Source organism: Salvelinus namaycush, chromosome 13 (assembly GCF_016432855.1).
Source record: "Salvelinus namaycush isolate Seneca chromosome 13, SaNama_1.0, whole genome shotgun sequence".
Classification (NCBI taxonomy): domain Eukaryota; kingdom Metazoa; phylum Chordata; class Actinopteri; order Salmoniformes; family Salmonidae; genus Salvelinus; species Salvelinus namaycush.
Window position 1 is genome coordinate 25053507 of NC_052319.1, and position 19551 is coordinate 25073057.

The 19551-nt window shown below is 43.2% G+C and overlaps 1 protein-coding gene across 1 annotated transcript in view; it reads right to left on the reverse strand.

Moving 5' to 3' along the window:
- Nucleotides 1-19551, reverse strand: part of ttn.2 (titin, tandem duplicate 2) — a 179301-nt gene that overhangs the window by 45459 nt on the left and 114291 nt on the right. Inside the window, 34 exon segments of the mRNA XM_039006530.1 lie at nt 134-436; nt 530-1117; nt 1222-1518; nt 1622-1819; nt 2223-2810; nt 3058-3345; nt 3428-3718; nt 3853-4140; nt 4307-4612; nt 4704-5006; nt 5186-5488; nt 6176-6463; nt 6640-6945; nt 7053-7355; nt 7518-7817; nt 7915-8190; nt 8323-8625; nt 9328-9627; nt 9813-10097; nt 10516-10696; nt 10898-11055; nt 11164-14115; nt 14342-14635; nt 14761-15060; nt 15166-15447; nt 15547-15852; nt 15945-16250; nt 16447-16746; nt 16894-17175; nt 17284-17589; nt 17717-18019; nt 18233-18514; nt 18703-18853; nt 19132-19289. Of these exon segments, the coding sequence (XP_038862458.1) occupies nt 134-436; nt 530-1117; nt 1222-1518; nt 1622-1819; nt 2223-2810; nt 3058-3345; nt 3428-3718; nt 3853-4140; nt 4307-4612; nt 4704-5006; nt 5186-5488; nt 6176-6463; nt 6640-6945; nt 7053-7355; nt 7518-7817; nt 7915-8190; nt 8323-8625; nt 9328-9627; nt 9813-10097; nt 10516-10696; nt 10898-11055; nt 11164-14115; nt 14342-14635; nt 14761-15060; nt 15166-15447; nt 15547-15852; nt 15945-16250; nt 16447-16746; nt 16894-17175; nt 17284-17589; nt 17717-18019; nt 18233-18514; nt 18703-18853; nt 19132-19289 (12675 nt within the window).

Below are 19551 nucleotides of genomic sequence, written 5' to 3' on the forward strand. Positions count from 1 at the left end.
TTACACTTCATAATAACTTTCATAAATATATATGAATTGTATTTATTATGGTCAATTAAGAACAATTTATTATTTACAATGACGGCAGGGAATAAATGATTTGTTTTGAAAAATACCCTTTGTGTTTACTTACATACAATATCCTTTGTCATCACATGGGCAGATGGTTCACTGGGTTCCCCAAAGCCAGCTTTGTTCTCTGCTGTTACTCTGAATTCATACTGAACACCTTCCGTCAGTCCTTGTACTTTGTAACGTAGGTCAGAGACCGTTTTCTTCGATGCTCTCACCCATCTCATTCCTCTTCTCTCTTTCCTCTCAACCTGATAGCCTCTAATATCACTTCCACCATCTTTAACTGGCCTCTTCCAGAAAATGGTAACAGCGTTTCTGCTGACATTGTCAATCTCTGGGATTCCAGGCGGGCCTGGTGGGCCTGGAGAAAAAGAGGAGCAAAATACATGAACAATGATGTGGAAAATACTACAGTACTGTCAAATAGAATATTCTGAATATTCAAGCAACTTACCAAAGCTGTCAACCATTTTGACAGGGCCAGATTGGGTCCCATCACCAGTGCCATACTGGTTCACTGCAGACACACGGAAGATGTACTCATTGCCCTTGATCAGCTTGCTTGCAACAAATCTGCAATCAAATATATTTTCAGCAAGTTTGGTCCAGAGAAGACGGCTTGTTTCTCTCTTTTCCAGTGTGTAGGATTTGATTGCGCAGCCGCCATCCTCTTCTGGTGGCAACCATGTCAATGTGCACTTCTCAGCTGACACACTGCTGGCTTCAATGGGGCCTGGAGGTCCAGGGATATCAAGCACCTTGACCTTAACATGTTCTTCTCTGATACCGAAAGGGTTACTGGCTGTAATTGTGTACTCTCCAGTGTTCTTCCTGCTTGCATATTTAATAGACAACGTTGAAGTAGTTGGAGTGCTTGTGATCTGGACAATATCTGAGGTCTTGAATTCTCTTCCTGCCTTGGACCACACAGCTGTAGGTGGAGGTTTGCCAAGGATCTTGGAAGCAGATACTACAATGGTGTCCCCAGCTCTGACAGAGACACCTTCCTTCATGTCTGGATCGATAGTGATGCTTGGTGGTTCTGTGAACAAATGAGCAAGAGAAATTAGGCTACTGTCCATGTCCTAGTTTAGTATGTATTCTATCAACTTTGTCTTGAAGTAAAAACTTTTTTTTTGTACTTACCATACTCATCTTTGCAGATAAGGGTATCAGTTTGCTCTGAAGGAACACTGATTGCGCCAGCTGCATTCTTAGCTCTGATTCTGAATTCCATTCTGCTGCCTTCTGTCAGGTCTGGCACGGTAAACGCAAGGCCTTGGACATTGATATGATTTGCTTTCATCCAGGTCTTTCCTGGCAGTTCCAGTTTCTCAACCAGGTAACCAGTCAGTTTGTGTCCACCGTCGTACTTGGGTGCAGTCCACATAAGTGTTACAGTGCTTCTGGTTACATTGATGACATCAGGCTTACCAGGAGGATCTGTGGAGAAACAAAAAAGCCAGTAAGTTATCAAGATTAGAGTACATGTTGACAGAATTCTTATGATATCAATAGGACAGAAAGAGAATGAAACAAAACCTACCAATTGGATCAAGGGCGATGACTGGTTCTGTTGCCCTGCTTGGCCTTCCTAAACCGGCCGCATTCATTGCCATAACTCTAAATTCATACTCCAGGCCTTCAATCAGTCCAGTCACTCTGCAGTCCTTCACTCTAATAGGGGTCTTAGTGGCTCTCTTCCACATCAAGCTGTTCCTCTCTTTGTATTCAACATGATAGCCTGCAGAGATAATAATAATAACAATACATTATTATTTACCATTCAGCAAATGCTTTCCACAGTAATCTCAGGAATAGTTCATTTTCCATGTCCATTTCCCTTATAGTCTATGGATTACTAAAAATAGTGTTTTCCTAATTACCAGTGATTGGTGAGCCTCCATTTTCTTTAGGATCAGTCCAATTCAAAATGGCAGACTCATGGCGAATGCTCACGATCTCTGGTGGTGCAGGTGCGTCAGGCACATCTGGTGAAACAAGAATGTTTTGAGTTTTGTGAAATTATTGCCATATAGTACATCTGTCAATCAATCATCAAACTATTGGCAGAATACAGATTTCTGTCCTAAAAACTATTTATTTCAAACATTTTATTTTATATTTTCAATATGACAAGAACTCACTGAATGGATGCTGGGCCACCACTGGGTCAGATTTGAGGCATTCTCCAACTCCATATTTGTTTTCTGCAAACACTCTGAAGATGTATTCAGTACCATCATGGAGCCTGGTAACTCTCATGGTATTCTTCTGGATAGCGGAGGCCACAGTAGCCCACTTGTTGGCTGTTGATTGCCGCTTCTCCAGAATGTAGTTGGATATTTCAGTCCCACCATCATCTTTTGGTGGACCCCACTCCAGAGTGATTCCATCGGCAGTAATTTCATCAAACTTGAATGGTCCTGTTGGGATTCCTGGTTTTCCAACCACCCTAATCTGCATCTTTGCTTCTTTGACTCCTGCTGCGTTTCTTAGCAGGATTGTGTAATTTTCTGCATCACCTCTCTGGCAATCACGGATGAGCAAAGTTGTCAAAGTTGGCGTAGATTCAACGGACATTCTTCCACTGTCTCCCAGAGAAACATTTCCCTTCTTCCAGATGGCTGACGGTGCTGGTTTGCCAACAATAGGGACTTTGATACGGACTGTGCTTCCCTCCTTGGCAACATAGCACAGATCTGGGATGCCACTCAGGTCACAGTCAGGTGCAACTACAAGGTAGGAACACAATATTTATGAATCTATGAAACAGATAATATTATTCATACAAGTGCAGACATTCAGTAAATGTAACGCTAAAATAGAACACATTTATCCTAGGACAATTAGAAACATTTGAAGAAAACTTTAAGATTGCCAATAGATGTACGTATCTAAAATGGCCATGCATTTAGTCTCCGGAGTATATTCTGAGTGGTTTGATAGCCTAGCTAATTAACACTGGACTATTGGACTTACCAATTTGATCTTTAGCGATCACAGTGAGCTCAGAAGGTGGACCCTCTCCAGACTCATTGATTGCTTTCACTCTGTAAGAGTACTCCTTTCCTTCTTCAAGTTCAACCATCATGTGCGACATGACCTTTCCTTTCACTAGCTCCTTATACTTCTCTTCACCTTCCTGAAGCTCCAGAAGATAGGCACTGATGTGACTTCCACCATCACTGATTGGTTTCTTCCAGCCAATATGAATGGAATCTTTAGTGATCGACAGTGCCTTGAAATCCATAACTGCTCCAGGTAGTTCTGAAATCAGGTAACAAGGTTATAAACTACATTTAACATCTAATAGTATAAAAAACACATGATCACAGCCAACAAAACATACCTGAAGCTCTTACAACTCCGGCAGTCTCACAACCTTCTCCGATACCATAGTTATTTTCAGCCAAGACTCTGAAACAGTAGGCCTGTCCAGCTTCCAAGTTAGGAATCCTGAAAGTAGTTTTGGGGCATTCGGTTATAACACAGGACCATGCCTTTCTCTCTGCAAGACGCTTCTCAACAATGTAGCTCTTCACTGGGCTTCCTCCATCAATCAGAGGAGGATCCCAGCCGATGGATGCATGGTTCAGAGATGTTTCCTTCACAATCAGATTCAGTGGTGGACCAGGAGTATCTATAGAAAAAATGTATGATTTGTTATATTACTTTATGACATAATGGTTTGTATAACTGTAGTAGATAAAACCACATTAGGTAAAATTTTGTTTAAAAAAATGTGATTCTCTTAAGACAAGAATCATAGCCTACCTAGGACCTTCACGACGATAGTGTAAGACTTCTTTCCACTGTCGTTTTCAATCGACAAAATGTATTTGCCAGCATCATATCTGTTGATATCCTCAATGTACATAAGGGTATCCCATTCAGACGTTTTGATCATGATTCCTGCTCGTTCTTTGAGGTTGGCATTGACCTTGGTCCACACCACCTTGGGTGGGGGACGTCCTATCAGTGGCACATAGAGTCTCATTGTGACTCCGGCTCTCAGGACCAGTACCTTGCGAAGGTCTGCATCCAGCTCAGCATCAGCGGCAACTGCAAATCAAAATAGAAAGTTATAGAGTCAGACAAGATAGAGGTATGGATGTATTTTAGTTGAATAGATAGTACTGTATTACATGTTTATTTCCAAATTGGTGCATTACTAAGATTAGTAATTGTTCTGCACAGACTTGAGTGTATTCTGATAATGTTGACATACTCAGGATGTCTTTGGCCTCGTGTTTCCCAGGAATTTCACTTGGCTCGCTGTATCCGATCTTGTTCACGGCAAAGACACGGAACACATATTCTGTTTTATCAATGAGACCAGTAACCAGGAACTTGGTTTCTTGCAGCTTCTTGGGCACATTGCACTTCGTCCAGTGTTCTGCATCAGCTCTCTTGCACTCGACAAGGTAGCCGAAGATCTCACAACCACCATCGTAAGCAGGCTTGGTCCAAGACAAGCTAATGGTGCTGTGTGTTGAGTCAACAACTTTAGGGAAGGCAGGAGGTGCGGGTGGATCTGAAGGAAGAATATAAGACAATTTTACCGAGAAGTGTGGGAACACGTAATCCTTTATGATTTAAGTGAGCAAAGTGGCTGTAATACTTACACACAGGATCCACGGCAAGGGCAGCATTGGATGCATCACTTGGTTTGCCAAATCCAGCTTTGTTCATGGCAATCACTCTGAACTCATACTCATATCCCTCTGAGAGCTGGACAGCTTTGATGCTCCTGTCAATCACTGGTTTACGGTTGACTTTAGCCCAGTTGAGCTCTGATGCTTCACGTTTCTCAACCATGTAACCCAGAATAGTAGCTTTACCATCATCAGCTGGCGCCTTCCAGCTGACAGTCATAGAATTGGCTGTAATGTTGGTAATAACTGGTGGCTCGCTAGGACCAGGAACATCTGCAAATGAGAGCGAGAAAGAGATCAAGAGAGAAAGAAGGAGAAATCACTTAAATATTGTACAAGCAGAAGTTCCACAGTGTTTCCAACTCAAGCAAAGTGAACATGTGTAAGCGATTTATATTCAAGCTAAAATATGACATATATATATAAAATGATGTACAAGCTTGAAATATTACCATATGGATTCTTGACCATGACAGGGTCGGTGAGGATGGGGTCCCCAATACCATACTGGTTCTCAGCACTGACCCTGAACTGGTATTCATGGTCCTGCATCAGTTTCTCTACTGTGCAATCAGTCAGTTGACCATGGATATTGGAGGTGACCAGAGCCCAGTTCGCTCTGCTGGTTTCACGTTTGTCAATGATGTAGTTAGTGATTTCAGAGCCTCCGTCTGCAACAGGTGGCTCCCACCTCATCTTAATACGGTCCGCAAACACCTTGGTGATTTTCACTCCAGCTGGTGGGCCTGGTTTGTCTAAAGAGAACACATAGATTATTTTACACATCGACAATTGATTTGGAATATATTCATATTGTATTCTGTATTCTCTTGCAGACCCTCACAAACACATTCATATACATTACACTTACATATCTCAAGCTGTTATAAAGAGTTTTAGTATTTAAAAATACAAAAATAAAATCATTATCATGAAGCTACAATATCAGTGTCACGCCCTGGCCTTAGTATTCTTTGTTTTCTTTATTATTTTAGTTAGGTCAGGGTGTGACATGGGGAATGTTTGTGTTTTGTCTCGTCTTGGGTGGTTATATGGTAAAGGGGGTGTTGGGTTTAGTGTATGGGTTTGTGTTTAGTGAATGTTTCTAGGTATGTCTATGGTTGCCTGAGTGGTTCTCAATCAGAGACAGATGTCTTTCATTTGTCTCTGATTGGGAGCCATATTTAAGGCAGCCATGGGCATCATGTGTTTGTGGGTAATTGTCTATGTTGAACGTTTGTTGCTTGTCCATGCACTTACGTCGTTAGCTTCACTTTTGTTTAATTTGTATTCAGTGTTTGTTTTTGTGTTTTTCCCTTCTCTAAATAAAAGAGAATGTATTTTGCACACGCTGCGCCTTGGTCCTCTCTCACCCATAGACGATCGTGACAATCAGTTTTGAATTTGTGCACAATAATAAGACAAATTGTAATTTTGCATACCTAGAACCTTGAGCTTAATATTGGCGTATTTAGCGCCATTGGGATTTTCAGCTAGAATAGTGTACTCTCCAGACTCCTTCCTTGCGACAGAGAACAATTCCAGAATGTGTGTGTGTCTCTTCTGTGTCATCTTCATCCCCTCAGCCAGTTTCAATGGAACACCATCTCTCTTCCATGTAACCTTGGGCAGTGGTTTTCCAAACACTACAGCATCAAAGGAGACATTTTCTCCAGCCTTCACTATGATCATGTTCTTCATGTCCACTCCCAGCTCGACCCTGGGGGGAACTGGAGAAACAAGAGACACATTACATCAAGTAAAAGGTTTGTGTTGGCCGTGCAATCCACAATTATCTTTAATAAATTGGTGATTTTAAAATTGCATTTAGTCATTACACACTAAAATCTAAAATGAAAACAAAAAAACGTAGTTTTGTCAATGTTCTGAAGAAACAGTGGCCTACCATTCTCTGCAAACACTGGGATGGCGTCTGAGATCTCAGAAGGCAAGCTGATGTTGATCGCTGACTTGGCGAAAACTCTGAAGCGATACTGGGCTCCCTCCTCCAGGCCAGTTACAACATAGTCTTCTGTCTTGATGTTCTGGCAGTTGGCATTGCAGCGAACCCATTTCTCTACTTCTTGACCAATTTTCATGTACTCCACATAGTATCCGATGAGCTTGCTACCTCCATCATTTTGGGGACGAGTCCAAACAAGTGAAACAGTGCTTTTTGTCACATCCATTACCTCAGGTTTACCAGGTGGATCTAGAATTTAAAAAATGACAACATCCATGAGTTTCAATTGACAGATTACAGATTTCAAAGCCAGTGAGGGACACGGTAAGCCATACATCACATGCCCAATGACTTACCGATGGGTGTTCTTGCTGTGACCCAGTCAGTCTGTTTGCTTGGTTTACCCTGGCCAGCCTTGTTGAGGGCAGACACCCTGAATGCATATTCGAGACCTTCCATTAAGCCTGTGCAGTTGTATTCAAGTCCACGGACAACGGACTCATTTGCTTTCACCCAGAGAAGGCTGTTCCTCTCTTTGCGCTCAATGCAGTATCCGGTAAGAGGACTGCCACCGTCAGTTGATGGGGTCTCGTAGGATAGAGACACTGCTTCACTCTTGACTTTTGTGATACACAGATTTCTGGGCTCGCCTGGGACATCTGGAATTACAATACGGAGTTAGCAAGATGAACCTACATTTTCTAAAACAAATTTATTGTACATAATGTACACAACACTATATTACTTAGACAATCATAATTCATTGTACAATAGCCATTTTACATTTTTACCATGCTTATACTTTGCCATGCTTAACTCACCGAAGGGATATCTAGCAATCATTTTCTCTGAATAGATTGGCTCTGAGATACCAAATCGGTTCTCAGCTCGGACACGGAAGCCATACTCCATTCCAGGGGTAAGCTTTCCAACTTTGTAGCTGGTCGTGGTGCATGAGCCAGAAGCTATGACCCAGTCTCCTCTGCTCACATCACACTTTTCAATGACGTAGTTGGTGATGTTGCTTCCACCGTCCTCACTGGGTTGGTTCCACTGAAGTGTGCAGGCATCAATATCAACCTCAACGATCTCCAGGGGAGCGTCAGGAGGCCCTGGTTTATCTGTGAGATTAAGACATGTACCCATCAGCATCCATGTAGACTATGCATTCTGGTAGTGTATTCGTCAATTATTTTACATTTCCTCAATAAAACTTACCCTGTACTACGACCCTAAGATTCTGGCTGATTTTGCCGGTGCTGTTCTCAGCGGAAAGACTGTAGTAACCACTATCCTTTCTTGAGACGTCTTTCATGATGAGCGTAATGCAATTTGGAGACTTTTGCACCATGCGACGATTAGATGTCAACAGATCCTCGGCTCCTTGCCTCCATTTGCAGAATGGTGCAGGTTTTCCAGCCACAATAGCTTCAACTCTCATTTTCTCTCCTGCTTTTACTGTGACAATATCAGGCATGATGATCTTCGGTGCCACTAAAAAAGATCAGAAAACACTTTTTAAAATGAAGACTTAAAAAGTGGTGTGTAACATGAACACTTTTTCTTTTACACAAAACTCAATCCAGACAAGGTAATTCTGGGAATTTTTTAAGGTTTGCGACTTACTCAGCTGCTCCTTGACCTCAAATACTCCCTCAGCTTCTCTTGCCAGACTGGTTCCAGCCACGTTTCTTGCTGCAACTCTGAACTTGTACTTTGTGCCCTCTTTAAGTCCAACAACTACAATGGTTAAGTCTTTAACAACGGAATATGGTGTCCATTTATCTTCAGGTTCACCGTCCTTTTTGTAATCAACCATGTAGCCATTGATCTTAGCTCCACCATCCCTCAAAGGTTTCAGCCATCCCAGAGTGGCACTGTTCTTTGTCACTTCCAAGACTTCCATTTTCTTGGGTGGATCAGGTTCACCTGTTTTAAGAAACGTTTGACATTTATGTGAATCGAAATACAAAACAATAAAATCCACTAACACTATTGTTATGAATTTTATCAATAATGACTAAATGAGGTATACATTTAATATAGAACTATAACTAACAGAATTCTACCCTGTCATTGTATGATTGTATGACATTTATTAGAATCCTACATCTATAAATCTGATGTGTGTAGTTTTAGTCAGAATTAGGACAAGGCCTTTTTGTTCCTTTTTAGTATGTAAGCAGGGTGCACGTGTGAGACAATGTATGAGATAAGAGGAGCTATCGACAGACAAGCTTTACTACTGTGTTCCTTTCAGGACATTCTGTCCCCACCCAGGGAGGGGAGAGACCTTGGGCTTGTAGTAGATTGAATAACAGGTGGCAGACAATGTATGAGAAGGAGACTTGTGAACTATATTGTCATTGTTTCTGAGAGGAGGGACATTTATGACGAAATGTGAGGTATATAGACCAATGTACAGGAAATGATAAGCAGAGCTCTCGTAAATAAACCTGCTGACTAAGTAGACTGGCCTCTGTCTGTTTCGTTTTACTAAGAACCTTACAAATTCTTAGTAACAGACAGAGTATTTTAATTGAATTGGTTAATGAACATGAGAACAAAATTCTCCTAACAACTATCCACTATTTAATTACAATATTAGGTATACTGTAAAAGTGCACTTACTTATAGGATCAGATGTCAGATAAGCTTTTGGAGAGTCTTTAGGAACACCAATGCCATATTTATTGACTGCCATAACTCTAAAGTAGTAGTCACAGCCAGGTGTGAGGCCGGTGACTTTGAAGCTTGTTTTCTTCAAATCGTTGATACAATTTGACCAAGTCTTCTTGTCGAGTTCACGTTTCTCAACGATGTAGTTCTCGATTTGGCAGCCACCATCGTTATCCGGAGGGAGCCAAGACAGCTGACAACCGATGCTTGTCACATCACAGACCTCAAATCCTCCAACAGGTCCAGGAGTATCTGTTCAACAAATGTAACATCAATATTAGATACAGTCCATATAACAGTACAAACAATGCTACTGTAACAACATTCATTTGACATTGTTAAGAATGTTTTCTTGTTTAAAGTCTTTCACAGTGAATAGTGCTCTGTCATATTGCGGACTGCCATAAAGAGTGAAAAGATACACCTCAGTGACTTACCCAATACTTTAACGCGCACAAATATAGCTTTCTCCCCAGCGGAGTTGGAGAGTGTCAGAGAGTATTTGCCGGAGTCTTCCCGAGTGCTCTCAGGGATCACAAGGAAGGACATAGTATCAATCTGATCCACGTGCCCTCTCCTGACTACATTATCAACACCAAGCTTCTTCCAGGTGACTTTGGGGGATGGTCTTCCTCTGATAGTAGCGAAGAGCCTGATGGGGCAGCCTGCTCTAACAGTGAAGCCCTTCCTGAGACTTGCATCCAAGTCGATCTCTGGTGCCTCTGTAAGTGGGTAAGATAACGGGGAGAACATACATCAGACATTGAGAGATCATTATAAAATATTAGCTATTAGCTACAGTTCTATATCAACTGGATGTGTTCTCGTCTAGGCCTATATTTAAGCAATAAGGCCCGAGGGGATGTGGTATATGGCCAATATAACACGGCTAAGGGCTGCTCTTACGCATTGTGCAATATGGAATGCCTGGATAAAGCCCTTAGCTGTGGTATATTGGCCATATACCACAAACCCCCGAGGTGCCTTATTGCTATTATAAACTGGTTACCAACGTAATTAGAGCAGTTAAAATAAACATTTTGTCATACCAGGGGGAAACGGTCTGATATACCTCGGCTATCAGCCAATCAGCATTCAGGGTTCGAACCACCCATTTTATTAATATAAGTATTTACTTACCGAGGACCTCCTTGGGGTTGACGGCCTCTTTGAGTGTAGCGGGGCGGCCCCAGCCGACCTGGTTCTGTGCAGAGACTCTGAATTCATACATCTGCTTCTCATTCAAGTTTGGAATGGTGAATTCTGTGTGCACCAGCACACCAGCACCGGTGTTGCACTTCTTCCAGCCCTCTTCTTTCTTCTTACGTTTAGCTTCAGCTTTAGCTTTAGCTGCAACTGCAGCAGCTTCATCCTCAGAGTCCTCTTCATATTGTTTCTCACCTTCTCCTGTTACTGCTGCTTCAGGCTTAGCTTCAGCTTCACCTTCAGGCTCGGCTTCACCTACAGGCTTAGCTTCCTCTGCAGGTTTAGCTTTAGGCACAGCTTCAGGAACAGCTTCAGCTTCAACCACTTCAGGTTTAGGCTCAGGTTTGTCTCTCATTTCAACCATGTAACCAATGATAGGAGCACCTCCATCATAGATAGGCTTGGCCCACCCAAGAGTAATGGACGTCTTGGTGCTGTCAATCACCTTGAAACTGCCTGGAGGACCAGGAGCCTCTGGAATCAAGGAAAACAAAATGTCTGCATGTTAGTACAACCAACAGAGAAAAATCATAACCAATAATAATAATAATACAATATCACAAAAATGCATAAATTATGTACCAATTGGATCTTTGGCTGCTACTGGTCTGCATGGTTTGCTTGGCTCTCCCAGTCCGACTTCATTTTCAGCCTTGACACGGAACTGATACTCGTGGTTGGGAATCAAGTTGCTGACTTTCATGCGTCTCTCAGAGATGGTACTCTTTGTGCATGGCACCCATTTGACAGCGCGCTTTTCTTTCCTTTCCAGGATATAACCAGTGATAGACTTTCCACCATCATTCTCTGGTGGGGCCCATACGACTGTCATCTCCTCTTTGCCAATCTTGGTGATCTCTGGTGATTCTGGTGGTCCAGGTCTGTTGAACTGAGTCCTAGCTGTGACGGGTTTGCTCTCCACTGCAGGACCTGTCCCCATCTTGTTTTCTGCTCTGATGCGGAAGATGTACTCATTTCCTTCTACTAGTCGGGTGACATTGCAATAGTTGGTGACAAGTGAAGCAGAGTATGTGGACCAGACCATTCTTCTTGTCTCACATTTCTCAATGATATAGCTATCAACTTCACATCCACCTTCATCTTCTGGGAGATCCCATGCAACTCTACATTTGTCTACTCCGATTCCAGACACCTTCACGTCTCTCACAGGCCCTGGGACATCCAAGACATTGACAATTGCGTATCCAGTGAAGGTTCCAGCAGAGTTTGTGGCGGTGACGACATATTTTCCGGTGTCTGTGCGTTTAGATTTGGTCATAAGAAATTTAGAATAATCTGTGCCCGTTTCAACACTAACTCTAGGGTTATCTCCTGTGGCCTTGTCCTTCACCCACTTCACCTCTGGTTGAGGCTTTCCTCTGAGTCCAGCCTCAATTCTGATAGACTCTCCAGCTTTAACCACAAGGGCTCCAGCTAACTTTATATCAAGCACTGGTTTCTGGATCTCCTCTCTGACAAGAACATCACCAGTCTTCACCCAGTCACTTTCTCCACCTTCATTGCATGTCTGCACTCTGAACTGATAGGTTTGTTTTTCCACACACTTGTCAGCCATGAAGAATGTATTCGTAATCAGATCCTCATGTAATGGCACCCATTCTTCCGCTCCCAATTTGCTCTCCAAAGCGTAGCCAATGTTGGGGCTTCCACCGTCATAGTCTGGCCTCCTCCATTTCAAGAAGACGAAGTTCTTACCGACGTCAGTTACCCGGAAGTTCTCTGGCTCACCAGGCTTGTTAATGGGATCGATGGCAAGCGTTGGTTGTTTTGTCTCAACTGTGGGCCCAGGGCCGCATTTGTTCACAGCACAAACACGGAAGAGATACTCGTGGCCCTCCATGAGTTTGGCTTTAACCATGCGGTTAGTGCAGTCAGATGAGATCATTGACCAAAGCCTCACACTGGGTTCACGGCACTCAACAATGTAGTTTGTAATCTCAGAGCCTCCGTTGTCCACAGGGTTCTCCCAGGACACCATACAGGAGTCTCTGGTCACATAGGTGGCCTTCAGATTCTGACAGTGTCCAGGTCTATCCAACACATTCACAGTTATCGTAGCTTTGGCTTCACCACTGTAGTTGTTAGCCTTCAAAACATACTTTCCATGGTCTGCTCTGGTTGCCTCTTTGATTCTCAGTTGAACAACAGGCAAGTTCTGAGTTAGTGTTGTGCGCTTGGCAGTTTCCAAAACGTCATCACCCTTTTTCCAGATAATCTCTGGGTCAGGTCTGGCTTTCACGTAACCGATGATGTTGATGTTATGTCCAACACGGACAGTCAAACGCTCACGGCTTGTAGCATCCATCTCAATCTCTGGAGGTATCATGATGTCTTTGGCAACCACCGATTTAGGGCATTCTCTAGGCTCTCCAACTCCAATCATATTTACAGCACTAACGCGGAACCTGTACTCTGAGTGTTCTTCAAGGCCTTTAACTCTGTAAGCACACTGCTTAATGTGACCATCCTTGTTGATGATCACCCATTCTCCGCCAGCTTTTTGCATTTCAATAATGTAGCCCATGATTGGACTGCCTCCATCTTTGTTGGGTTTAATCCAGACTAGGTCTGCATTTTCTTTACTGTAGTCCTTGATTCTGGGGTTAACTGGAGGTCCAGGAGCTGTGATTTGACGACAGGGTTTTGCTGGGTCTGATATGGCAGAAGGTCCACTGAAACCGGCAATGTTTTCAGCGAAAACTCTAAACTCATACTCATTTCCCTCAAAGAGACCAAGTACTCTGATTCTGAGATCCTTACAGGGTGTCGTGTTGACACGGATCCATTTTCCGCCCTTATGTCTACGCTCAACGATATATCCAGTGATTTGACTGCCTCCATCAAATAATGGCATGGTCCACCCAACAGTGAGAGCATCTTCTGCAATGTCTGATGTGTTTGGTTTGCCTGGATGGCCAGGGGCTTCAAACGTGTGTTGGGCAACGGTTGGTGCACTTTCAAGAGGAGCGCCGATACCCATTTTGTTCTCTGCGCGAATACGCACAACATATTCAATGCCGCTCTGCAAACGAGAGATCTTATGCTTTGTGGCTGTGCTACCAGAGCTCACACCTCCCCAGGTTTCTTTCTTAGCCTCTCTCTTCTCAACAACATAACCTGTTACAGGGCTTCCACCATCATCCTTTGGAGCACGCCAGTCAATAAGCATGTACTCAGGAGTAACTTCAAGGATATTGACTGGTCCAATGGGAGCTGCAGGCACATCAAGAACAGTCACATTCAAAGCCAGAGTCTTGGTTCCTGCAGGGTTGGACACTGTGAGGATATAGGTTCCACTGTCACTTCTCAAACAATCATTGATGCTGAGAACTGTTGAATAGTTGTCACTCTCAATCTTAACTGTGCCTTCGGGAACAATTTCTGCTCCGTCAATGGACCATTTAGCAGTAGGCGCAGGAATGCCTCTCATGATAGCAGGGAGTCTGATTGTGCTTCCACATTTCACGATGATCCCTTCGATCAGCTTGGCATCAACTTCAACAATTGGAGCCACTGTGAAAATATAGGTTAATTTATATAATTTGTTTGATGATGGCAATTATGTTGTCTACAAATCAATACATATAGGGGTGGTTTCCTGGACACAGATGAAGACTAATCCTGGACTAAGAATAACTTTCAATGGAGAATCTTTATTGAACTTGCTTTTTAGCCTAGGACCAGGATTAATTTATGACAGAGAAACCAAACCATTAAGTAAGTATATAGTAAACCTCACCAAGCTTCTCCTGGCAGAGAACGGGCACAGTGGTGTCTGGTCTACTCAGTCCAATAGCGTTCTCGGCTCTTACACGGAATCTGTAAGTCTTTCCTTCCTCGAGGCCAGTGATGTGGCTCTCAGGGATGCTGACTGTGTTCCATTCATCCCACTCTCTTTCTCCTTCCTCTTGGTACTCAACCAGGAAACCTGTGATGTCACTACCTCCGTTGCGGTCAGGCCAGTTCCACACAAGCCAGACCTCTGTCTTGTCCACATCTACATGGTGCAAGTCCTTTGGTGGACCAGGTGGGACTGAAAATAGACCATACATTAGATTAGATGAGATTAGATTACATACGTCAAGTTAGTGATCAAGATACCAGGTACATTACAATACACCAGTAGGTCTTACTGTATTTGGGTTGATTGATACTCACACAGAGGATTCATGGCTTTGACAGCTTTGGTTGTTTCAATGTATTCACTTCTGCCAAACTGATTCTCAGCAGCAACGCGGAACAAATACGATGTTCCTTCCATCAAGTGCTTGGCCATCATGCTGCGTTTCTTAGACGAAGAGCAGACTGGCACCCACTGTGCGGATGCCACATCTTTCTTCTCCACAACAAAGTTGGTAATACGTGCTCCTCCATTGTCCTCAGGGTCTTTCCAGGAGAGATAGGCTGAATCGCTTCTCACCTCTGAAACCCTCAGGTGCTGGATTGGACCAGGTTTGTCTAATAGAGTAAAGAATAACATAATTATAGCAACCCAGCATGCTAAGCACTATACATCTGTCTTCCTTAATTTCTGACAGAAATTATGAACGAAAAATTCCTTACCAAGGACAAGGACTGTGCATGTGGCAGTCCTTGATCCAGATGAGTTTTCTATGTTCAGAGTGTAGTCGCCACAGTCAGAACGGGCACAGTAGCGCATCTCCAATTTAGATCCTAATGGATTGACCTCAATTTCAGCTCTTGTGGGGACGTCTTTATCGTTCTTCTTCCATGTGACTTTTGGGAATGGAATTCCCTTGATTCCAGCAACCAGATTGATATGGGTTCCGGCCATGGCTTTCAACTCACGAGGCATACCCAGTTCAACATCCAACTCAGGAGGTTCTTTTGGGGTTAGAAAAACAATAGGTGTTATAATTCATTTGTTTATTTCAATGATAATAAATTACCCAAATTATGAAAACAAATGTAATATAATTTTACCAAATCTGTCTTCTGCCTTCACTGGATCTGTGGTGTATGCGGGTTCAGATTCACCAGCGAAGTTCACAGCAGTAACTCTGAATTTGTAATATTCTCCCTCTTCCAGGTTAATGACCTTGAACTTGGTTTCTTGGCAGGAATCAGGAGTCTGATTCACTTTTTGCCACTCCTCTCCAGCTTTACTGAACTCAACGAGATAGCCAAAGATCTTTCCCCTGCCACAGTCTTTTGGTGGCTGCCAAGATAGTGAGACAGACTCCTTTGTCCAATCCACAGCTTCTGGCAGCACGGGGGGGCTTGGAAGCACTGAGGGAAGAAACAGTTGAATAAATTAGATCACATTTTTAAAGCTGTGAAATCTTGTAAAGAATGAATTAACTTTGCGCAAAGTCACTTACCAATTGGATCTTTGGCGAAGATGGGCTTTGATGGAGGGCTGGGGTCACCCAGACCCACAACGTTCTCAGCCATGACACGGAACTCATATTCACAGCCCTCGAGGAGGTCTGGAACAAAGTACTCTACTTTGGGGAAGATGCAGTCTTTTCCGGATGCGCGAGTCCATCTGTTAGCCATGGTCTCCTTCCTCTCAATGACGTAGCCAGTGATGGGCTTGCCACCATCCGCAGGTGGTTCCCAAGTGAGGAGGGCTTGATCCTTATAGATCTCCTTCACAATGGGCTGTTTGGGTGCATCTGGCACCTCTGTAATGGGAGAACGAATTGATCTGATCAGTTGTAGCAAAATGCATTCATGACAAAAGATAGTATGGTTGCATCTTAAATTGCACCCAATTCCTTACATAGTGCACTTCTTTTGACCAGAGCCCTATGGGTGCACCATATAGGGAATAGGGTGGCATTATGGATGTAACTTATATTTTCCCAGTATGTATCTTACTGAAGACATCCTTAGCCTTGGTCTCGGCAGACAGCAGTGGGTTGCTGACACCGTGGATGTTCACAGCACAAATTCTGATGATGTACTCTCTGCCCTCAATCAGCTTAGGAACTTTGCATGTTGTCCTGGTGCAAGCTGTTGTCACTGGCATCCAGAGGTCTCTGTTTGTGTCTCTCTTCTCAATGGTGTAGTTGGAGATGGCACATCCACCATCGTCCAGAGGAGGGTTCCAGGAAATCACCATGTAGTTCCTGTAGACCTCATTGAAGACCACTGGGCCCTCTGGAGGCTGGGGGCGATCTGGGGGAAAATAATAGCATTTAATAATTAATCATCTATTAGATATGGATCAGTCAATAATCAAACATATTTTGATTATAAGGGTTAATGAAGAGTGATATTAGGTCTGTCAACTAAGAACAACAAAGAACACCCTCACCAACTTACCAACAACAGTGAGACTGCAGATTCCTTTACGTAAGCCGACAATGTTCTCCACAACCACCTGGTATCTGCCGCTGTGTTCGCGTTTAGCCTTGGGCATAGCCAAGCACAGTGTTTTACTAGTGTTGGTCATTGTGACCTCCTCATCTGCTTTCAGCTCTTCCTCGTTCTTTGTCCATGTTATTGTAGGTGCTGGCTTTCCAGTAAAGCGGCCCTGGAGGGTGCACACGTCTCCCACACGCACAACCAGTCTGTCACGGAAGTCCAAGTCGATCGTTGGGGGTTCTGAGGATGGAAAAACAAAGAAGTGATGTTTTCAAATATATATATATTTTTATATATAAATCAACATTCCCCAAGATATTTAGAATGACTATCTTATTCAACACTTACCAAGTTCTTCTTTGACCTTGATTGGCTTGGTGCAGAAAGAGTGCTTGCCCTGACCAATCACGTTGACAGCACTGACACGGAATTCATAGGTGGAATTCTCTTTGAGACCTCCCTTTGTGAACTTCCTATCCATTAGCGTGTCATCAGTCTCGATCTTAGTGAAGTTATCCTTTCCGATCAGACGAGTTTCAAGCACATAACTTGTAACTTCAGAACCCCCATCATACTTAGGTGGTCTCCAGGTCAAACTGATGGAGTCTTTGGTGATTGCTGTGACCTCTAGATCCTCAGGACGCTCAGGAACAGCTAGCATGGAAAAAAGACACAAACATCAGGCCCAATGGAATAATATAAATAATAGCTGGATATGTGTATGTTTTGTAACAGCAATAAGAAAGTTGTAGTTCTGGTATTGATATAGGCAGGAACTCACAAATAGGATCTTTGATGAGAACTGGTCGTTGTGATTCAATAAATGGACCCATTCCGATGATATTCTCAGCTGCGATTCTAAAGAAATATCCCTTTCCGTCAATGAGACCCTGGACCACAGCATTGTGCCTGGTGACCGTGTAAGAGACTGCTGTCCAGCCCATGCGGTCAGACTCTCTCTTCTCTATTAGGTAGTTGGTGATGGCAGAGCCACCATCGTCTTCAGGGGAGCACCAGGTTAACTTGCAGGAGTCCGTGGTGAGGTTCACACCAGAGAAGGGCTGACCAACTGGGCCGGGAACATCTAAGAACCACATGTGAAGCAAGTTTTCAATACCATTCAACACCTGTGCCTGATCTAGGATCAGGCCCTCCTCCCTCTTATTCATTATGACCTAAAAGGCCAAACTCATCCTAGATCAGCACTCCTACTCCGAGACGCTTGATACTGCTCCTGATATCACCTGAGATATACTCAACATTACCAATGACAAGAATAAGTACAGTTTCTTCTTACCCAACACCTCCACAATGACAGCCTTCTTCCTTTCCCCTCCTTCATTCTTTGCAATAAGGGTGTATATACCCTGGTGATGGCGTCTGCAGTTTTTGATAACCAGAGCAGAGCTGATTGACGTGATTTCAACCTTAGCCTCTGCTGGTAGAGGCTGGTCATCTCTGTTCCATGTGATCTCTGGTGCAGGCTTGCCTGACACGTAGGCCAGGAGGCGGATGGTACCACCGGCATGGACTACAATCTTTTCCTTCAATGTGGCATCCAAGTCCACTTCAGGGGCAACTAAAACAACACGTGTGTGTTAGTTTACGATAGCAAGCACTCTATCTGCATCCCAATTGGCACCCTATTCCCTATGTAGTGCACTATATAGGGAATAGGGTGCCATTTGGGACGAAGCCTCTATCATGGACGTAACAAATGGAGAAATTGAAAATCATACTGTATATCATAGTTGTCTTGTCTCTTACTTGTTCTGTCCTTGCATTCAATCACTTCGGCCACTTGACCGGGCTCACCGACGCCAGCAGCATTCACTGCCCTCACTCTGAACTTGTACCTTCCCAGCTCTTTCAGTCCAGACACAACAAACTTAGTGCCTCTAATCTCCTTGTCTTTAGCCTGAAGTAGGGAAAACAAAAGTATCACAAACATTCAGATACTCTTAATTTGATGTTATTTAAATTAATTTACCAGGTTGTCCCATTAAGATCAAAAGTGTTTGAGAAAGAATACTTTTGAGAAATGATTTGAGTAAATGTAATTACCTTTTCCCATCCGTCTTTTATCACTACTACCTTTTCTTCTTCTTCTGATTCTGATATTTCATTTCCATCTTCGTCGAATATGATTTTCTTAACCTTTTTCGCTTTTACTACTACTTTGTCTGCTTCCGCTGCCTTCTGTTTTTCAATTTCTGCTTCTTTTTCCTCGTTTATGTATTCAACAAAGTAACCAGTGACCTTAGATCCACCATCAATCAAAGGTGGGATCCACTCCAGATCCACTGTTGACTTGGTCCAGTCTGTTACTTTGGGGGTTGGGGGACCGGGAAGAGCTACACACAAACAAGATGACATTTACAATGTCAGAAGGCCAAACAAATAGAAACAACATAGCTATGTAACAAATAGAAAATAGAAAAAGAACCCTCCCCATGTAAGAAAAACTGTATTTATGCATCTCAAATGTCACCATATTCCCTATATAGTCCACTACTTTTGACCAGGGCCCTATAGTGCACTAAATAGGCCAGAAATAGGGTGCCATTTGGGACGCACAGTATATATGTTAACTTACTAATAGGGTCTCTTGAAAGA